At 42.2% G+C, this 21,819-nt stretch overlaps 1 protein-coding gene across 1 annotated transcript in view; it reads right to left on the reverse strand.

The window, feature by feature from the left end:
• Window positions 1-5,050: 5,050 nt before the first annotated feature.
• The window catches only part of LOC103607397 (beta-chimaerin-like), a gene marked incomplete at its 3' end in the record, with an annotated part of 88,321 nt that continues 71,552 nt past the window's right edge, over window positions 5,051-21,819 (reverse strand). The window contains exon 5 of the mRNA XM_008591906.1: window positions 5,051-5,125. Coding sequence (XP_008590128.1) covers window positions 5,051-5,125 — 75 coding nt within the window. The remainder of the gene's footprint in view (window positions 5,126-21,819) is intronic.

A 21,819-nucleotide genomic window follows, 5' to 3' on the forward strand; every position in this document is an offset into this window, starting at 1 on the left:
GGGAAAGGGGCAAGGGGGGGGCAGGGGGAGGGCTATGGGAGGGGGTGGGAGGGATATGGGAGGGGGTGGGAAGGGAATGGGAGAGGTATGGGGAGGGGCACGGAGGAGGGCTGTGCAGGAGGGGGATGGGAGGGGCTGGCTCCAGTGCCCAGCTGTCATGCCCAGCTCCACAATCTGGCCCACCCAGCTGATTATCTAAATGTGAAGGGAGCCCCCCTCTCTTCCCCTGGTCTCTTTGCTGTAGCTTGTTCATTCTTGGCTCATTTCTAACTCCAAGTTTCCACTCATGTCATCTGCATCACCCAGAATGCTCCCCTTTCTTCTGTAATAACTTACGTTGATCTATTTATTTATTTGAGGTTCGTCTGACTTCCCACCTTCTCCATGAGCCATCCTGATTGAGGGTGAAAGAACAACTACGCTGCTTCCTACATGGGATGCCCAGCACCAGGAAGCCCCTCCTCCTTGAATTCTCATAGAAACTGACTCCTGGTACATATAACTGGCCAGCGACCTCTGCAGTTGCACAGGGCCCCATGCTGTACTTAGAAGGGCCCTGAGCTGCGTTTAATGCTCTGCAGTCATTGTCTTGAAATTCTAAATAATTTTTAACAAGGGGCATCACATTTTTTTTTTCCTTTTTGTCTTTTTTCATGTCCGGCAACGGATCGCAACCCTCAGTGTCGCACCCGTACAGGAACGGGACCGGCAACGGGATCGCAAACCTCGGTGCTGCGCCCATACCTCGCTCAGCCAGTGAGCGGGAACTGGTCTGTATGTGGGATCCAAACCCTCAGCGGGAGCGCCACTGCGCTCCCAAGCGGCGCACTGTAGCAGTGCGCCACCGGGCCGGCCCGGGGCATCACATTTTCATTTTGCATTTGCTCCACAAATTATGTAGCTGGTCCTGCATAACCATATACATTAATGTGAAAAAATTGCTATATCATAAATTTATTTATAAAGTAGATACATACTCTGAATATGAGTCAGCCACAAAAAACAGATACTTCGGACTTACTACTAAACATGGAAGATCACCAGCTATTTTAAAGATTTTTGGTGTCCTTACCATACCTCTTTCATGAGGAAATGCTTGGTAAAGACAGGACACCAAGAATGACTAAATTTCATCACTTTCTACCAGAGCAATGAAGCATTAATAAAAAAAAAACAATGATAACTTTTCTTAAAAGAAGTTAAATTAGTAGCCACCGAAATTAGCTGTGGTGCCTGGACCAAGGGAGTGATACTTAATAGCAATAAGATCATATCTAAAGACTTTTTTGTGTGGACATGAAAACCTTTAATAAAACTGTAATTTTTAACTCACAGCACTGACAATGTATCATTTAGGGTGAAGTTAGAGATCCTGCCTATTGAGGGCTCTTGAAAATATCAAAGTCCTTGCAATGGGTTACATTGTATCCCCCCCCCCAAAAAAGGATATGTTTAACTCCTAATCCCTGGTGACTGTGCTTGTGACCTTATTTAGAAACAGGGTCTTTGAAGATATAATTAAGATGAAGTCATATTGGATTAGGATGAGTCCTAAATCTGATGACTGGGGATTTTATAAGAAGACACACAGAGAAAAAGGTGATAGGAAGATGGAGGCAGATACTGGACTGAGGTGTTTATAAGCCAAAGAGCTCCAAAAATTGCCAGCGCCAACCAGAAGGTAGGAGAAAGACATGGGACAGTTTCTCTTTCAGATACTTCCAAAAGAACCATCCATGCCCACACCTTGATTTATGACTTCTTCAAAACTGTGAGAGAATAAATTTTTGTTGTTTTAAGCCACCAAGTTTGTGGTCATTTGTTATTACAGCCTTAGGAAACTAAGAAAGCCCTCATACATATAAGGTACTTTTTAAAAAGCTGGGGGGGGGGGAGGATTTTTGAAGTCTACATCTAAATAATCTAAATCACTCATCTACTTTTTTAAACAAATGAGGAATATAAATCAGCATTGGCTACATGATAAAATACATTCAAAGAAATAACATTTATCATAAGGCTTTATTTTATTTTCTATTCCATCTAGTTAATGAGAGAGGAAAAAAGGAGATGGTAGGGAAAAGAAAGAAGGGCAGGAGGTAGTGAAGGCAGAAAATAAGAAATTCAGACAGCTACACACAAAGAGAAATGAGAGACACACAGAGATGAACAATGAAATAATATAGAAGCTAACATCAAATGAATACTTACTAGGTGCCAGAGACCATGATAAGTGATTTACATGTATTCTTTAAACCTCACAACACTCCCATTTTACAGATGAGAAAATCGAGGCACAAAGAGCTAAGCTCTTTGCCAAAGGTCATGTCATGGCTGGGAACACGAAGCCAGCTACAGGTACCTCATCACTGTGCTAAGTGTGGGAAGAAAGGACAGTAATCCAGACTGTTGGGACTCTGGGGGTTCACTGGCTTGAAGATTTTTAGAGCTCAGCCACAAGGTGTTATTATGTGGTGAGGCATTAAGCTCTCCTGGCAGATTCAAATTTCAGGTAAGAGGCCTCTAGGTTGAGAGGGCAGACTGGGCCTAGCAAGGCCTATTTGCTGATAAGCATGAAAATTTGATTATTCGTTCTTTTTACTGAACACTTACTCTATGCCATGCATATAATACCTGCAAACAATAACTTGAATGACAAATCATGGAAGTTTCAGAATAAAGCCTATTAGAAGTCAACATTAATAAAAGCTAATATAAAATTAATGTATAAAACACAAATTCCAAACAGCAGCAGGGGCCTTTGATAAGAGTTTTTTTTCTTCATTTAGTTCAGTGGCTTGTTACTAAAAACTTGCTGCTATATTTATAGCATGGACCTGCTTTTAGAATATTCTTCCAAAGACCATGCAACGTTTCCACTTACAGTGAGTTGGGGGTGAGGAGAGGGCTGATTGAGGGTGGAAGGGCAAGGGATGACAGAGGGAATGCCCCTCCCACTCCAGCCACTTGTTCTTAAGGACAGTGGCACGAACAGTACCATTGAAAGCCTCAATCAACTGTCACAGCTACTCCAGGGCCTGCTGTGCCTCAAAGACATCTATTTAGAACACGGAAGGGAAACACTCCGCTGGCTTGTGAATTCCTCTCGAACAACTTGTCTATTCTCTGCCTTTTCTTCTTTCAAAAGCTATAAGTTGGAAGAGGTCACACTGAATAGATATTGAGTTTTTAAGCAAACATTTAAAAAGCTGCTGCTGTTTTTCAGTGACAAATATTTAATATATTATATTAGCAACAGTACTATTTAATAAATAAGATTCAACTTTTTGTTTTAAAATGTCTTAAGATTAATTTCCCACTCAGAAATCTAAGATTAAAAAGACTGAAATTAGTTTTGAAATTATCAATCAATGAAATATACTTGTGTGTTTTTAGCACAGATTTGGACACAATATATACACAGAGAAACTATCCCATACAGACATATCACAGCAGGGCATAAGTCCAATTGCATCTTAAAGCCAAAAGAATTGGAATTTTCAAGAGGAAGGAAAAGAATCTACAAGTCCATGAAGGTCCATCCTCTCATCCATGATAGTTTATCCACAGAATGCAAAAAATCAGGGATTTCTGCCAAAAGACAGAAAGACACTTTAAGGTAAAAAATTTAATGAGGGGAAAAAATAGAAAACAGCAAAAGGAAAAAACATAAAGACTTTTTATGCTCCAAATTAGACCTGTCACTATTCAGTGATGGGAGAAATATCAGGAGCTTTGGTATAGAAGAGGACCTATATAATGCAATTCTTCACCCTGATGCTAAATATCTAGGGCTGAATAATTCCATTCCTCAGTTCCAATATAGTATGCAAATGCCTGAGCTTTCTAAAAACAGAAGTAGGGAAAAAGACCAAACTAATACAAATGTGTATTTAATAGATGCACATTTGTCCTTATGAAGAATTGGAAAGCAACAAAATAAAATCCCTTGTCACCTCTGACAAAGGGTTATCTATTTCCAAAAGCATTTGGGCTTCTGGCCCTAAAGAAAACAAAAGTTTGAAAAAAAGAAAACAATTCACATCTTGCTTCTCCTGCCTTTTTTTTTTTTTTTTTTTTTTTTTCCTGGATCCTTCCTGGCCCTAAAGAAAACAAAAGTTTGAAAAAAAGAAAACAATTCACATCTTGCTTCTCCTGCCTTTTTTTTTTTTTTTTTTTTTTTCATCCTGGATCCTTCATCTTCACTTTCTCCAACTTCTAAATTGTGCTGGGGTAAAACTTCTGACTCTATCCTGCTGCTCCTCCCCCGAACAGCATCTCAAGCTGGGTCATTTGGCATCAGAATCCCCACCCAGCCCTTCTTGGAAAACACATTAGGGCCAAGGACACGGGCCGTAATTTTCTGATCACAGTTACTACAAATCCCAGTGTGTAATGAAGATAGCAGTCTTTCCAGGTTATAAATACACATGGGAAAATCCACTTAAACGCCCACCAGATTTCCAGATTTTTTTGTTTGGTCTGGTGAGCAGGATCAACAAGCTTAGAAAGGCTGCAGGGGTGCCCCCCTGCACCCGGAGCCCAAACAAAGCTACTGGATGGTATCTCTTGTCATTTGCTTTCACAGCTGTCTACACAGAAATGGAAGGAGTTAGCATCACTGGAAACAAAAGACAAAACAAAATGTGAAACGGGCAACTGTTTTCACTTGCTCGGGGACAGCAATGTTCTTTACTGCTACTCAGAGTGGAAAAGTACTGCCAGACTTTCACCAGAACACCTATAAATGCGACAGATTGGGCATGCTCTGTGTTCCTTTCATTGGACATGGGAATACGACAAGGAAATGGGCCCAAATCTCCAGAACGAAATCAACATACAGATAGGGATTCCGGGAACAAGCATCAAGCAAAGTGCTTTCTGAAGTCTCCAGTTTGATTTCATACAAAGCAACCACGTTAAGTGAGTAGCTAAATATGGAAAGCAAAGGAATTTGCTCCCTTGTGATTTTACAGTAAGAGGCCAGATAGAAACTATAAATGGTTCCTCCTCACCTGCCCTTATATAACAGAAGAATGCAGAGGCTTACCTTGAAGTTGTGTGTCTTCTCATAGTTGAAGTGGTTGTCGTGTGTGAGCGCGGCCCTTCGAACCAGGGAGGAGATCTGCGAACAGGCAAAGAGCTTGAGAGGGGGCCAGAGAAAGCCAAAGCCGCCTCTGACACCCACCTTCACCCCCAGTGCCACGGCCAGCAGCTCTTGGCGCTTCCTGCCTTGCTTTGACTTGCGAACCACAGCACACTTTTTCTCATTTTCCAGCCACAGTTCGTCGGAGAACATTGTGCCTGGATTCCAGATCTTTCTATTTTCCCCTGTGGAGCCTGGGAAGCTCCGTGCTGTCAGGTTTTTGAACCGCAGCTAATGTTAGGCAGAGGATTCGAGGCAGCTGCGTCCTGTCTGCAGAGGCCTCCAGCATGTGACCTGGAAGGGCTGGTTTGAGTGATGGAGGGGGCTCCGCTTCTGAATAAGGACGGGCCTGTTTTGTGCTATTTCTTAAGGCCGACGTGTGCCTGGAACAATAGCGCACATTCATGTGCACAGCACCCCCCAGAAGCGGTATCCAGCCAGCCACTGAGGATCCAGGGAGGCAGGAGCAGGCAGCTGGATTTCTGCTGCACAGCACATTGCAAAGGAGAGACCTCTCCTACTTGCTAGCACATTACACACACACACACACACACACACACACACACACACACACACACACATGCATATGTGCACACACATAACTAGCTCTGATGTTCAAAGTCTGAGGCTGCCTCCAGTTATTCTGGGGCTCTGAACCCCATCCTAGGCTGAACTCAAGCAGATTAAATCTTTAAATCCTGATGATTGTTTAATCTTAAAGGGATAAAGCCTGTGTCTTTTAAAAAACCTGCCCCAGCACTTGAGAGCTTAATTTTTATTCTTATACCTGCATTAAACTGGGACATTCTGAGCACCCGTGGGGGTATCGAACAAGAGCAAAGCATCTCAGCTCTGAGTTCCACAGTCAAAGTTGCAAAGTAGGAGGTTGTATTTCTTGCTCCAGGATACCCCCGTCTCTCCTTCCCTCCCACCCACCAACACCCCCACTGAAACCCACACAGACAATAGTCCTTAACTAAAACCAAAACATCATAGTTGCTCTTATTTTAAATAAAACATCCTCAAGGTTCATTTGGGGAGTGTCCGAGCCTATAAAAATGCCCTCATTGCTCTTAAAAGCATCATCTGTTTGATGGTCTCCTATGGGACCGTAGTTTTTTGGTCTCTGGTCTCTTCATTAATAGAAGTGGGGAAATCATGATGTATTGAGTGTACTCCTGACCTGTTGGTGAAGTTTAATGCAGCTAAATGCCAGACAGTAAAATCAATGCTTTCGGAACCAGAAAGCAAGAAAAATGTAGATGACTGGACCATTACATAGTTTAATTTCATCCTCAACTGAGAAATGGCCCCACATCCCAACCCCTCCAAGCAGCATTGTGGAGAGTAACAAAGGATCAATTCTTTCTTTATGTAATTCTTTATTCCTAACAATCACCATCATTTCAACTTGGTTCAGAAGTCAATCTTCCCATTTCATCCTCTTGTTAACTTCAATAATAATAAAAGCCATTTTTTACATTGAACTATTGAGCACAATAGCTTATGTTGTGCCAGACGATGTTCAGAGTGTGTTAAATGCTCTTGCTCATTTAACCTTTAGCATATTGGTATGAAGAGCAAGATTTTTATCCCCATTTTTTTCAGATGAAGAGATTGAGGCACCAAGAGGTACAGTAAGGACATGCAGCTGGTTTAAGTGGCAGAGCCAGGACTAGAATGCTGCCTAGGTATGCCGACCGGCCACATCCTGCAGTCATTTCCTGCCCCAAGCATTATCTGAAATATTGTCGAGTCTTACTGTTCTTGCCCCACAATAACTCAGACCCTTGTTATCTTTGCAGTCCACACAGCTTCACAATAATCTTCTAATGCAGCCACCAGTCCACATCTGCTCAGAGGATGCTGGTGCCTCTCCATGGCTTACCTGAGTCCTGGCATTGCAGGTTTTTCATGAGCTGGTCCCAGTGCATCCAGCTCATCTTATCTCCCTACACCCCCTATACAGATCCTACAAAGTCTCTTCTCTGACATACTCAACTTCTCACCTGGGTAGCTTGCTCTGTCCTTTCAAATATTCCAGCATCATTTCAACATGTCCACGTTTTCACCAACATTCGCATTCCTGTCACCCTCTCCAAAAAGACTTCTTCAACTCCCCACTGGAGGCAAATTCTCTCCTCTGAAATCCCATCACATTTTATCCACATTTTTCTGTTTGTGCTTACCACTTTCTATCTTGTGTGGGAGTGACTTCCAGAAGGTCTTATCCCCCTGTCATACTGAGAACTCATTGTCACATGCTCAATGCCTAATTTGCCTTTATTTCCCCTACAAGGATGTCTAATAAGACTCCTTGCCATAATAGGCACTGAATAAACGTAAGTTGCCAGAAAGTCCTACACGCATAGGGAGCCGGAGTTGTGGAGGAAGGTGTACGAAGGTGACCAAATGGTGTGGGGTCTCCTACCCTACCCTTGTGATCACCTATCCCCATGCCTTGGCTTCCAAGCACCTAAGCCAGCAGGGGTCTTCCCTCCAGAGGGCTCCACCAGACTCCTCAGCACTCCTTCCCATTGTCCCATCCTGAAGGACAACTGCCACTGATGGGGAGTCAGGGAGGGCTTGCTGTGCCTTTGACAGGCTTCTGATCCTCAGCCTAAAGGTGCAAAGATGGATGGGACTAAGGCTCCTTCCCCAAACCTTCACCACAACAGTGATTTGGACTAGGTTAATTATATGAACATGAGTATACAGTTTAGTCTGATAAAATAACTCTTTAAATGGAAAGTGAGCAAAAAAGGTTCTCTTCCTTCTTTTGGTAAATGGCTGGCTGAATAAAAGGAGATGTAATATTTTCTCTTGAGTCTGTGCCTTTACTTATAACAAGTCATTTTTATTTCTATTTGCAACAGTGATTTCTTTCTCAGATATTTATTGAATAGAATTTACCCAAACACAAGACACATTCAGACCTGTGAAGGGACCACACGTGGTTCTGTTAGGATGCTTCTCCACAGGGACAGTGAGTGTCAGCATGTGAGTGAGTATTATTGGGAATAGCACGTGTGACCTCAGATCACCCTCTCATTAAAGAAAAAGATGACAAAAATCTCTTGGTGAAAACTTTTCTCCTAAATAACCAATTGCACAGAGCTCTTCCTTATCTAAGCGCCTCAGTGCCAGCTCCTTGGTTTCTTTTATACCCTCCACAACGTCTAACGCAGTGTTCTCTGTACACAGCCGGCATTCAGTGCTTCTGCTGACGGTCTTCTTCTGACAAAACTTTCTATCTGACCTGTTTTTATATATACGTTCATTAGGTTAAGCACATTTCTCTACATGCTCTGTTTAAACTAGGGATTATCACTGGGGTGACTGATATTTTGGGCTGGATAATCCTTTGTCATGGGGGTCTGTCCTGTGCATCGTAGGGTGTTTAGCATCATTCCCTGCCTCTACTCACTAGATGCCAGTAGGATGCCACCCCCACCAATTATGGTAATAAAAAATATCTCCAGACATTGCCAAATGTCCCCTGGGAAGCAAAAGTGCCCCCGGGTGAGAATACCTCTATTAAATTAATAATGCAAATGTCGACAGCATGCTTACTATGAGCCAGGTGTTGCACTAAGCACTTTGTATAATTTGACTCATTTAAGATGAACAACGCTATGAGGCAGGTACTGTTATAATCACCCTCGTTTTACAGATGAGCAAACGGGAACTGACAGTTTCAGTGACTTTCCCAAGGTCACACAGCTGGTAAGTGGTAGAGATAAGACTAGAACCTAGGCACAACTAAGTAGGTCTATGCTTCCCCCCCACCCCTACCATGACCCCAAGAACAAGTTTCTTTATCTTTTTATTGTGGTTAAAATACACTTAACATACAATTTACCGTTTTAGCCATTTTATAGTGTATAGTTCAGTGGCATTTAGTGCACCCCAGTGTTCTGCAACCATTACCTCTGTCTAGTTCCAGAACATTTTATTACCCCCAAATGAAACACCATATCCACCAGCAGTCACTCCCCATTCCCTTCTCCCCGCAGCCCCTGGCAACCACCAATTTGCTTTCTGTCTCTATGAGTTTGCCTATTCTGAATATCTCCTATAAAGGAAATGACACAATGTACAAAGGGACTTCAAAAAGTTCGTGGAAATATTCATATTATCATTTAATTCTATTTCTCCACAAACTTTTTGAAGTCCCCTTGTATGGCTTTTTGTGTCTGGCTTCTCTCACTTTGCATAATGTTTTCAAGGTCCATTTATATTGTCGAATGCATCAGTACTTCATTTCTTTTTATTGCTGAATAATGATCCACTGTGTGGATATACCACATTCTGTTCATCCATTCATCAGCCAATGGACATTTGGACTGATTTTACCCTTTGGCTATTGTGAATAGTGCTACTGAAAACATGCTTGTACAAGTTTCATTTGAACACTTATTTTCAGTTCTTCTGGGTATACACTAAATCTATCCTTTTAACCATCCTCTAAGCTGCGTCTCATCCCAGTAATGCTCACATTAAAAAATATCCAGCAGTTGAATTCTGGAATGACTCTCTTCCCCATTGTTAGCCTGTTAACAACTAGCAGCACCAGTGTTCTCTGGGCTGGTTTCTAAAGAGGAGGCTGCTGTTCTCCCCGGGCCCTCTGTGAAAGCAGGCACTACTCAAGATAGCTTTGGAAGTAGGTGGGGCTATAAATAAATGGTAAAATAAGCTCACCACTACGCTTTTTTTTTTCTATAAATAAGAGTTGGAATTCTGTTTTCTAAGGCTTCCCACTGTACTTTCTCTCTATGATTAGGATCCTGGATTCAAGAAGGAATCAGGTGACAAGAGGCAGTGAAAGGTTGTCAGATGAAGACAAGGAGGGACGAATGGGTCACTGTGCAAGAAGATGTGGGGAAATGAGCCATGTACTTGTCAAGTGCCCAGGGAAGAGGGATGGTAGGAGAGAGAAGAATGCCCCTCCCCCTGCACTGACTTTGATCACCTGGAGTCATAAGCCTGGAGGGGACCTTAGAAGTTCATCTAATCTCGGGCCGGCCTGGTGGCGCACTGGAGAGTGCGCCGCTTGGGAGTGCGGTGGCGCTCCCGCCGAGGGTTCGGATCCCATGTGGAGACCGGTTCCCGCTCACTGGCTGAGCGCGGTGCGGGTGCAACACCGAGGGTTGCGATCCTGTTACTGGTCAGTAAAAAAGACAAAAAAGGAAAAAAAAAAAAAAAAAGAAGAAGTTCATCTAATCTCTGGCTCCTTCTGCACCTGGCTTCACCTCTTCATCTCTCAGCCTCCAGGGACCACCACAGTCTGCCTTATTAGCATCAAGTTCTAGAGAAGGTGATTTACCATCAATCCACTATTCTTCCAAAGAATTCAAGTAAATTCCAGTGCTGCATTTTAAGGGAGTCTTGTTGAAAATGTCATCATCAGCCCCTGGACAGTCTCTCCCACTATTCCAACCCCAGTGTTTGTGCACTGGGTCCTTTATACTTCTCTGCCTCTGGAGTCTGAATCTCTCTTAGGCCTTGATGGTTCGAGCTATAACCCAACTACAAACACTGTCCCACGCTACAGGCTTCCACTACCTCATGGCAGTGTAGATATGAAAGTCAGTGTTACTAATGCTGGCTAGGGCGTGAGAGGAGAGCTCTCTCACATCCTGCTGGTGCTCCTGTGAACTGGCTGGTGAAAAATGGAAAAATGCTGGCGATGTATCAAAAGCCTCGAAGAAGTTTTTGTGCATTGACTCAATGATTCTATTTCTAGGATTCTCTTAAAAATGTCTCCAAATAAAGATTTAGATAGGTAGAGAGAGAGATTCATTGAAACAATAATAAGAAATGAGAAAAACTTAAACATTCGACATAGGGAAAAGTTTAAACAAATTATGGTTTAAACATGTAATGAAATATCATGTAGACATTAACAAAGATAATTAAAATAACATTTAATGAAAAGAAGATGTGCCTGATATGTTAGGTGAGAAGTAGGCTCCTGAACCACATGAATCCACGTAACATGATTTCCAGTATTGTAAGCACATGCACACAGAGAATATCAGAAGGAAGCACACGAACACACCACACTGTTGAACATAAGTAACAGTCATCTCAGAGTGGAAAAATTTTAATTGATGTTTATTTTCTTCTATATTCTTTTCTTGGTTTTTTGAGTTTCCTCCAATGATTATTATATTTCCTCCAGTTCTATTATAAAAATGGTTTTTAAAAAGTACAGTATAGAAACTTACTAGATTTAGCGTGTATACATGATACATTTTTGATGTCATTAAGTTACCTATGAATGTGTCTAATCCCACCTCCTTTTTTTATAGGTGAAGAAACTGAGGGCCAAAGTTCAGTGATTGGCCCCTCATCATGGAGCTATTCTGCTACTGTATCTAGAAGGAGATGCAGACTCCAGCCTCTCCTGCCTGCGACCCTCTACAGCTGTCAGTGGTAGAGGCAGGCATCAGAATCCCATGGAGAGCTTGTGAAAACACGGACTGCTGGATCTAGTCAGTCCCACAGTTTCTGTTTCAGTCACTATGAGATCAGGCCCAAGAATCTGTACCTCTAACACATTCCCAGGTGATGCTGATGCACACTTGGAGGACTCCTGTTTTATGCTTTCATGGAGCCTATGGATTGCAACTTTGCCTGATAATTAGAATCACCAGGGGAACAAACACACACACACACACACACACACCCATGCTCAAGCTCCACCTCAGACCAATTAAATACAAACTTCTGGGGATGGGGCCCAGCCTTTAAATAATTTTCCAGGGGACTGTAAAGTGCTCCTAGAATTGAGAACCGGGCACTAATCTCAAGTGCTTCATTTCAGGAGGTTGGTTAGGAAAGATGCAAGTATGAACGTGCTAAATGTTATAATACAAATTCCTCCTCTCCCTAGAGGAATCAATACCTTTTCAAACCCCAAATGTGATCATATGTCCATTCATGCCCACCACCACCCCCATCATGCCACTTAAAACCTCCACGGACTCTTAAGGTAAAGGCAAAAATCCATACCATGGCCTACAGGGGGCATATAGTCTGGCCCCTGCCACCTTTCTGGCCTCCCCTCCGACCACTTTCCTGCTGTCACCTTGAGAAAGAATAACCATACACTTGTTAGTATGATTTTAAAATTATGACCTAGGACCCCACTAGCCTGCTAACTTTATGAGATCAGGTACTGTGTGTGCTCTTCATCACAACTAAAAACCCAGTGTCATGCATGGGATCTGGCACGACGTAGGTGTTTACTAAATTTTGTTAAATGACTAAATAAATGTCCTTATCTATAGAGAATCTTAAGGTCATGGGACCACCATGGAGGCTCATGATTATCACCACCTATTTATCTAGAATTGACTCTTCACCTCTGATATAAAATCCAGGGGCTGTGCCCTTTAGAGTTTTCTTTTGACCAAGATGTCAGGTTTCTGGTATCACAAGAGAGGACACTAGAAACAGGGGGTCCCTTCACCAGAGTCAGCCCCAGAGTCACAGGCCCAAAGGGACACAGCCAGGTTTGGAACTAGAGTAGTATTAAAAGCAACATCATGTTTGTGGAGTACATTATATATACCATATCTCTTCCCTGTGAGGAAGGTAGAGCAGGTGTCATTACTCTCATTTTACAGATGTGGAAACTGAGTTGCTAATAGGCCTGTGGTGGGGGCGAGAGTCAGGTCCCCTGATGTTCTTCCCACGGAAATCCCTGGCACCTCAGTTGTCACAGATTAGCAGTATTGGCACTCGGCCCACTGACACAAGGACACATTCATCCTCTCTATTACCAGAGGAATTTAACAAACTTAAAAAAAAAAAAACTTTAAAAACTGCCTATAGTTCTTCTATTACCTCTGTCTCCAGGGACTACCATGCTGCCAGCACCAGCCTGGCACTCAGGAAAATTTGGTTGCATGAAAAGTCAACATGCCACTTATTAGCAGTCCTCTTTCCCTCACCTTCCATTAACTTCTAATTTTGTAGAGAGTTGGCATGCTCTCCTTTTTCCTTGATTCACTTCCCACACAAATGTCTGGAATCCTGGGGTTGGGTGATGACTCTGGACTGAGTGTTATTTCCCCAAAGCTACACAACATTAAATCCTGCACAGATCCAGGGACATTTAGCAAAATACTGCAGTCATTCACTAGGCCCAGGATGGTGGAGGGAAATCTGTTCTTTCGTCTGTTTACACTCCCTGTGAGTCACACTTAAATACTTTTAGTGGCTTGATAGTGGTGTACTGAGTATATGCTCACTACCTGTTATTTCGGTGTGTCATTTATCTATCTAAAACACACACACACACGCACACACACGTGAAGGGTTTCTATCTAGATTTTGAGGGGAGGGGCATTTCCTTTCTGGTTTTTGCTGTCACATTATAGATCTGGTTCTCTCTTCCAACTGGCAAGTAAAAAAACTAGAAATGCTAAGAGAAATAAGCCCAAGTTGCTGAGTGATAATCAAAGGAGAGGTTTACTTTTATCAACGCTGCTAAACCCAGCCTGTTTAATCCTATGTACTCTCAACATGTTCTTATACTACCGAATGAGTCTTTTTTGCTCTTGCTAAGAACTCTATGTTTGCCACATTATTTGCTTGTGGTTTTCTGTCCTGAAAGAGGAGGAAGACAACAAAGACGTATGACGAAGCCGCAGACTCATTCCCATGACTGCTGAAGAACTGCGAATGACCAGGGCTGGAGCCTGCTGTCCTTCTTGCTCACGTGCTCGCTAAGGCTGTGTAATCCCGCTTTTATGTGAGCCCGTCTAAGCATCAGGTGTCAGTGGCTGACCTGGCTCGCTCCTAAAACTGCCGCTGACCTCCAGACCTGTGGGTTCTGCTCTGAGGCTGAGAGGCCTTTGTCTCTGATGGCACAACACGCCCAGCTGCCATTCCGATTGTTCTCTGGGGACAGATGGCCTGTCTCAACATGAGGGATATACAAAAGCACTGAAGGAGCAATCTCACCACCCCTGCTAGAGCGCATTTCACTTCGTTCAAAACAATCAGCATTCACCCCAAACTGAAGGGCCTGTGTGGTCCCTAACATGGATCAAAGTACCTTGTTTAGAAGCAGATAAATAATCTGGTGCTTCTTGGGTCGATTCATTGTTTAATGTTATCATTGCTCTCCTTCCTATGTCATTTCTCCAGCTGTTTCACTGAAACTGATGTCAGCAACTCTGGCTAATTACTGAGGTTTCTCCCAGACTGCTTCGATGCAGAAACAAAAGCTACTCCACATCACTGAGACAGATTCCAGGTTGCAATAAGTATCTCACACATTTCAACATGCTGTTGTCGTTTGATTTTTTTGTTTTTGCGTGCGGTCTTTGAGAGAGTAAACAACTACAGAAAGTTTTACATCAGAGTGTAGTAATTCATTTCTTTAAACAAGAACTGTAAAAATCTTGGTTGAATTGCTTCAATGTTGAACTTAAAAAGGCGTGACAGGGTTATTTTTGAGAGAATGGTAAAATTGTTAAATCAAGCTCCTTAAAACTGTTTTATAATACTTGCAGTAAACTGTTGAAAAATTAAGATTCATATAAATGGTGTAAAATTTAAGGGGGAGCAGCCCTCGCACGTTTCCAGCTGCTGTCATCCTGCCTGCCCTGTGCTGCCCACTTCTCACGTTCCCAACTCATCCCCTTTTCTTTCTAGTTTCCTTGCTGTCACATGATGCCCCACCTCTGGCCAAAGAAATAAGTGCCCAGAATGATCTACTTATGGGTTTTATTACAAACATCAAGGCAAAACCCATAGATCTGTACAACACAAAGATGGAACCCTGATGTAAAATTGAGTTAATAATAATTTATCAATATTGGTTCATAATTCTAACAAATACACACTATTGAAGCATGTTACGAACAGGAGAAACTGTGTGTGGGGGGGTGGTATGGAAACTATTTGTATTTTTTGATCAATTCCTCCATAAACCTAACACTGCTATAAAAACAAAATCTAGTTTTAAAAAAAGCTAGGACACTCAATTTCTGGTTTATGGCACCAAGTGTGAAGTAGACCCAGCCGTATTTCTCTAACATGTACTTGCTCCCTGACACTGTCCTTCGTCAGTTGAGCCTGAGACATCTCTGTCAGAGGCCATATGTTTCCCAAATTGCATTTTTTTGTCATACTACAGTATGCTAATTTGCACAGCACCACTACAGAATGTACCCAACAGAACCTCAAGCTGCTTTTCTAACAGATTCTTTGTTCAGCAGTTTGAGTAAGGTGTATCTTTATCTAAAGAAAAAAAATCAGATTAACCAGTTGTTTTCTGCATGTGAAATGTTCCATGTTGCACATGATGGAGACGCCCATTAAACAGTCTTCCAAAATTTCACAAATAAAAATATCTCGAATCCCCTACTGTGCTTTTTACAGTGAACAACTACCCAGACAAAATAGTCCTTGAGGCCATTCACAGCTGTTCAGCTGATACTGCTCGATTTAGTTCCTGGGGATATTTAATAACTCAGTAGTCCTGAAATATGGATGCTTGTACATTCCAAATAGAATCTAAGTTTATTTTTGGTCTCCTGTGTGAGTGGTGATTGGGATTTCCAAACTCTACAATTGGACTTCATATTTATGTGTTGGGAAGACTAGTCTTATTCCACGTATGGTGTCTCTTCACAGAAGGAATGTCAGGGTATACTGACACCTCTAACAGCCACTGTCTGCTCTGGGAAGAGAGACTGTCATACTAGTATGGCAGCAAGAACGTTCCAGAGGAAGACAGTTCGCTGGAAATGACCACATCCAATTTGACCTCTGCTCTGTTTTAATGCAATAAAATTATTCTTGAATATATTGCAAACATAGTTTCTCCCTCCTTCCCTCCCTTCCCTTTGTTTCTTCCAGCAAATATTTATTAAGCATCAATTATCTGCCAGGCACTGTATTAGGCCAATAGGATAGAGCAGTGAGCAACTGACAAAAATCTCTGCCCTCTTGGAGAGCAGACAATAAACAAAACTAGCAAGTATGTTGTATATTAATTTAGAAAGCGGTAAGTGTAATGAAGAAAAACAAAGCAAGAACACAGGATAGGAAGTGATGGGGAGGAAGGCTGCAATTTAAATCAGGTGGCTCAGTGAGAAGGTGACATTTAGGCAAACACTGGCAGGAGGTGGTGGGGTGAGCCATGCTGATCTCTGGACGAAGAACATTCCAGGTAGAGGTAGAGCAAAGCACATGCCATGAGACAGGAGCAAGCTTGGCATGTTCGAGCAATAGCAAGGATCGAGAGTGGCTGGAGTGGTGTGTGCTCGGAGGGGAGGGGAGGGACCTAGGCCTTCTGGGAGAGAAGACAGACTTCCAAGTGATGTGAGCAGCCACCGCAGGGTACTGAACAGGGCTGTGGTATGATCTGAAGTACTTTTAAAAAGTATTGCTCTGCCTGCTGTGTCGAGGACCGCAGGAGGGCTGGCTGGGGTGGAAGTAGGGAGCCAGTTAAGGCGATTGTGGAAACGCAGGTAAACAGAAGACAGTGGCTTGGACTGGGGGCCGCAGTGGCCAGAACCTGGATATCATTTCAAGGTCAGCTGACAGGTGGATATGAAGTACACAAGAAAAAGAGAACTCCAGGACAATGATGCAGTTTGGGGCCTGAGCAATGAGACAGATGAAGTTTCCATTAAGAATGAGATGAAGATGACTCCCAGAGGAGTAAGAGTGAGGAAGGTCAGGCTCTCGTTTGGGGTATATGACCACTGAGTAGACAGCTGGGCATATGACCTGGAGTTTCAGGCAGAGACAGGTGCTGGAGGTCTAGTTCTGGGAGCGATCACCCACAGAAGGAATTCACAGGAAGACAGTGAGTGGAGATGGAGAACAACAGAGGCCCCAGGACGGGGTCCTGACACTGCAGCCATGAAGAGGTCAGGAGACCGAGAAGGAGCTAGACCAAGAGAAAGAAGGGAAGTGTGATATCCTGAAAGCCAAGTGAAAAGATGATCACCTGTGGCAAACGCTGCTGATGGGTCAGGTACGATGGGACCGAGAAAGGCCCACAGGGTCTCGCAACATGAACGTGAGCGATCGCCTTGTCAAGAGGAGTTTCCAGCGAGCAGTGGGGGGAAGCTGACTGCAGGAGCTCTAAGAGGGAACGTGAGGGGAGCCACTGGAGTGGAGAGGGCTGTGGAGCCAGCGCTGGGGGTGCCAGAGAGGAAAAGGAGCAGGAAACGGGGTAGGGAGAGGTGGGATCTACAGAGACTCTTTGTTTTTTCTTTTAGGAAAGGAAGAAAGCCAGTGGGATTTTCTTTGCCTGTCATAAAACCATAGTCCAGATGATAAGGAGTCTGACGGTTTTTGGTGGTTGACAGCTGATGGTGTCAAGCCAGTGAGAAGGCCAGTCTGCTCCTTCCCTTGGTGCTGGCCCGAAGTTCAAACCATGCAGGAACCTGCTGGCCTGAGAATTCTCACCAGCTCTACCGCCCGACCATCATAGGACCCTAAGCCAGCTGTCCCACTAGGCTTTCTCAAAACATTTTTGGACCTGCTGGTAAGACGTTCCTGCTCCCCCAGAAAGCTTCATTATGTGAACAGTAAAACTTTGCATATCCTTTTGGTAGGTGTATGGTATCATTGACCTCAACACCAAGCCAAGTACTGGGCAAGAGGTCTATTCCACTTCTGTGCAGTGGCCACAACAGCCACTGGAGCTGGGAGGCACCTTAGGTATGGCTTGTGACTCCAACCTACTGCACAGGCTGTGTCTCCTTCTGCTCCACAACATCTTTTCAATGCTCAGAACCCAGGACCCAGTCTTTGAAGACATGATATTCTTTTATGAAGCTATGCCTCTGCACTCATGATCCATACCGCTTAAAACATAAAATGTATTAGAATCATATCACCAACAAAATAGACCAACCCCCCCCCAAACAAAAAACACCCTAACAATTGTTGAGCACATACTGTGCCAGGCACATTAACCATATGCTCATTTAATCTGCACAACAGTCCTATGAAATAGGTATTATTACCTCGTTTCATCAATGAGCGCTTAAAACATAAAATGTATTAGAATCATATCACCAACAAAATAGACCCAAACCCCCCCCCCAAAACAAAAAACACCCTAACAATTGTTGAGCACATACTGTGCCAGGCACATTAACCATACGCTCATTTAATCTGCACAACAGTCCTATGAAATAGGTATTATTACCTCGTTTCATCAATGAGGAAACAAAGCCTAAGAGTGTGTTCACTACTGAAGCTTGCACGTCTTATCACTAGGATTTGAACCCAGAACGAGCTGCTTCCAGAGTTCATACTCTTAAACTTCATGTGATTCTGCCTCCCAGCAGGGTGTAAAATACTAAGGAAGGACCCTGGATTTACATTTTCTATTTGGTACCAAGAACCATATAGAACGCTTAACAAATGTTTACAAATAAGTGCATGAGTCTGGTCTGGCCCAATCTCCCCATGACACGTCTGGGTTCCAACAGCCAGTTAGTTGTAGAGCCAGGACGAAAAACCAGGACCTCAAACTGCAGGTTCAAGTTCTTTCCACTATGGCACAACAGATCTGATCAACGTCCATGCTCCCCTAGACCACACAAGTTAAGCAAGCCACACACACACAGAGAGCATTGAAAAGCGTTTCTAACATAGGCAGGAAATTGCCAGACAATGCGCTTTGCTAAAATCATCTTAGAAAGTACTTGCACAAGTTAAGCAAGCCAGACACACACAGAGAGCATTGAAAAGCGTATCTAACATAGGCAGGAAATTGCCAGACAATGCGCTTTGCTAAAATCATCTTAGAAAGTACTTAGAAATAATTTGGCTGTGTGTGTGTCAAGAGTTTCAAAATATTAATATCTTTATGATTCAGTAATTCAATTTCCAAGAATCTGTCCTAAGGAAATGATCCTAAATACAGAAGTGCATTGATAGTAACATTATTTCTAATATTAAAAATGGAATATATTGTTCATGTCATAACATTAGGAAATAGCTAAGCAAGTATACCAGTCATGCAACAATCAAAATGACATTTGTGAAGAGTGTACAATAACATGGCCACAATATGCTTTGTGAAAAAAGCAGAATAACGAAGTGATAACTGGACGATGCTTTGCAGATATATTTAAAAATTCTAATGCATAGGAAGTCACTGTAAGGACTAATGTCTATATTTTCTTTATCTTTCAAAATTACTTTAATTATATTATCTTTATAATTATAATGAGGGAAGAAAAGTAAAATTTTGTCACAGAGAAACAAAACCATTTTTTTCTCCGTTTGCATCAGTTTTGTTTTGCATTTGCACTAGGAGGTCTTTACCTTAGGTGAAAAATTAGGTAAGTTTTAAACAAAACTAGACTGGATAAATCTAAAATATTAGAGTCTTTTGGGTCTGGATCTCACGGCTGGAATATACTTACAGAAACTCAGAGATGCGTAAAACAAATGTTAAGTAACCTTATTGGAAGTAAAATCTCTTAATCTAGCAGGTATTAAGGAAAGATTCACTCTGTGGGGCCTAAAACATTTCATGGCCTCCATCAATAGAAGATAAAATCTTTCCAAAATGTAAAAAAGATGAATAATTCATGTAAAAACATGTTAGATTAAATCTCTGAAGAGATTTTTACCTTGAGCCAAGAGAATTAAAAATTTTAAAATAAAAATACTGTGCCATGTTGCTTTAATCATATATATTATTGTAAGAGTCAGGAGATAAAAGAATAAAGAATAAGTATTACTATATTCATTTCACATAGATTTTCTGCAAATAAATTTATCCAGACTCAGAAAATTACGTCTCAACATATATAATACAGCTAGGAGAATTTTAGCTTTTGTAACATTTTAACAATAATTTGGCATGGAGGAGTTCCATTTTAAATAACTCACATGTTTTATAGTTTACTTTTTTTACTTCAGTCTTATAACAACATGGCTCCATTTAAAAATCTTTATCAATATCTAAGGGTTTCCAGCCATCTCCCGAAGAGTTGTGTAAAAACTGGGACTGTAATTGGCCATGTGCTATTTCAGTTGAAAATGCTGTGTGCTTATCAAACCCATGGTCACAGGAGTGGCAATTAAACTCTAAAAATGGTGAATGGTGTTTTTTTTTTTTTTTTCCCTTTTTCTTTGCTAAGAATTCCTTGTTAAGAGTGAAGATGCTAGTGCTAAGCTGTACAAGTTAAAATTCCTGCTTCAACCCTTCCCAGGTTTGTGACCTTGTGCCAAATTATTTAATCTCTCTGTGCTTCATTTCATCAAATGTGAAATGTGGATAACAATAGCAGATCCCCCGTGAAGGATTAAAGGTGCAATTTAAGTTGTAAGTTGAATGTTGCTCAAGTCCATGCCTGGCACCATTTTATGTATGTGTATGCATACATAATTTAATGAATACACTAGCTTTCATGATTATGCAGGTGATGTTTTCAAAGTAAGGCCTAATCTTAGGAAGGTGTTGATATTTGAGTTTAACTAAGACTTCCTTTACTTCATGTGAGATGAAAAAACAACTTCTTTCTAACTTGCTACAATTTATAAACATATGGACATTTAAATTTGATCAGAATCACCTGAGAGCTAAGAAGAAGCTGAAGTGTTTTAATCACGAATGGCAATTCTTCCAAGGCATCTGGCAGAACAAATATGAGTTTGCATTAAAGATGTGTGAAAGCTGCAAAAGCGGCCTGTGTCCTGAAATGCTTTGTTGATATCAAAAGGAAAAAAAGCAAGAAGTGTGTGTTTTAGGATGCAAATTTATAAAAACAAACAGAACAAAGGAGTAGATTGCAGTTTATGTTGGTCCTGGGGATGAAAGCCTGATGGTAGCTTTGGTTCTGGTCTCCGTCCAGTGCTGTGCTCAGGAAAGAACCTCCCATATTCTTGGGGACTGTGGTGCACAGCAGTGGGGCAGCCTGTGAACACCTCAGGCTCAAAGTCTCCACTTGCAGCTTCCTCACCTTGCACACATGACGGGGTGCTGGCAGTGGATGGAACTCCTTGCTGCTGTGATACAGCAGGCTTCTTTGCAGAGTTGTGGAGCAGATGGCACATTTCTGAGAACAAACCACCAGTTACTTTCAGCAGTCACTGGGCCATCCTGGGTGCATCACGAGTAACCATTTTCAAAGACAGTCACGCAAATCCAACCATGATGGTTTAGGCTCTACCTATTTCCAAATGGCCCTTAGATCACTTGGAGGACACTAAGCGTATTTTGCGCTGACTCACTTCCATATCACCCACTCAGGTTTCAAATTAGTGTTCCTTAAAATACCAGTCCCCTCCCTCTCCCCACTGTAGTTGCTCTGTGATTAAATAAGTTTGGAAAATTCCACATATATTCATTTTTTTGGAGAATTACCGTTTACATCACAGCATTTTCCAAACCTATCTGTAACTGTGTAAGGCCAATGAGCATCTAGCAGTACCAGTGTGTGGAAAACTAATACTTGGTACTTAACTTCAGGATTGTTGTGTTGATTAAAACAGATAATACACAGTTTGTAGCACCCCAAACACAGTAAGGGCTAAATAAAGGTTAGCAATGACCATTATTAATGACAACTCTTTAAATAACCTTAGTTAATGGTCCTGCTGTGACCTGAACAATGCACACATAAGAAGACTGTACTGACTCTGCCAACGGGTCCTGGGTGACACTGTGG

Source organism: Galeopterus variegatus, unplaced genomic scaffold (assembly GCF_000696425.1).
Source record: "Galeopterus variegatus unplaced genomic scaffold, G_variegatus-3.0.2 Scaffold7391, whole genome shotgun sequence".
Classification (NCBI taxonomy): Eukaryota; Metazoa; Chordata; class Mammalia; order Dermoptera; family Cynocephalidae; genus Galeopterus; species Galeopterus variegatus.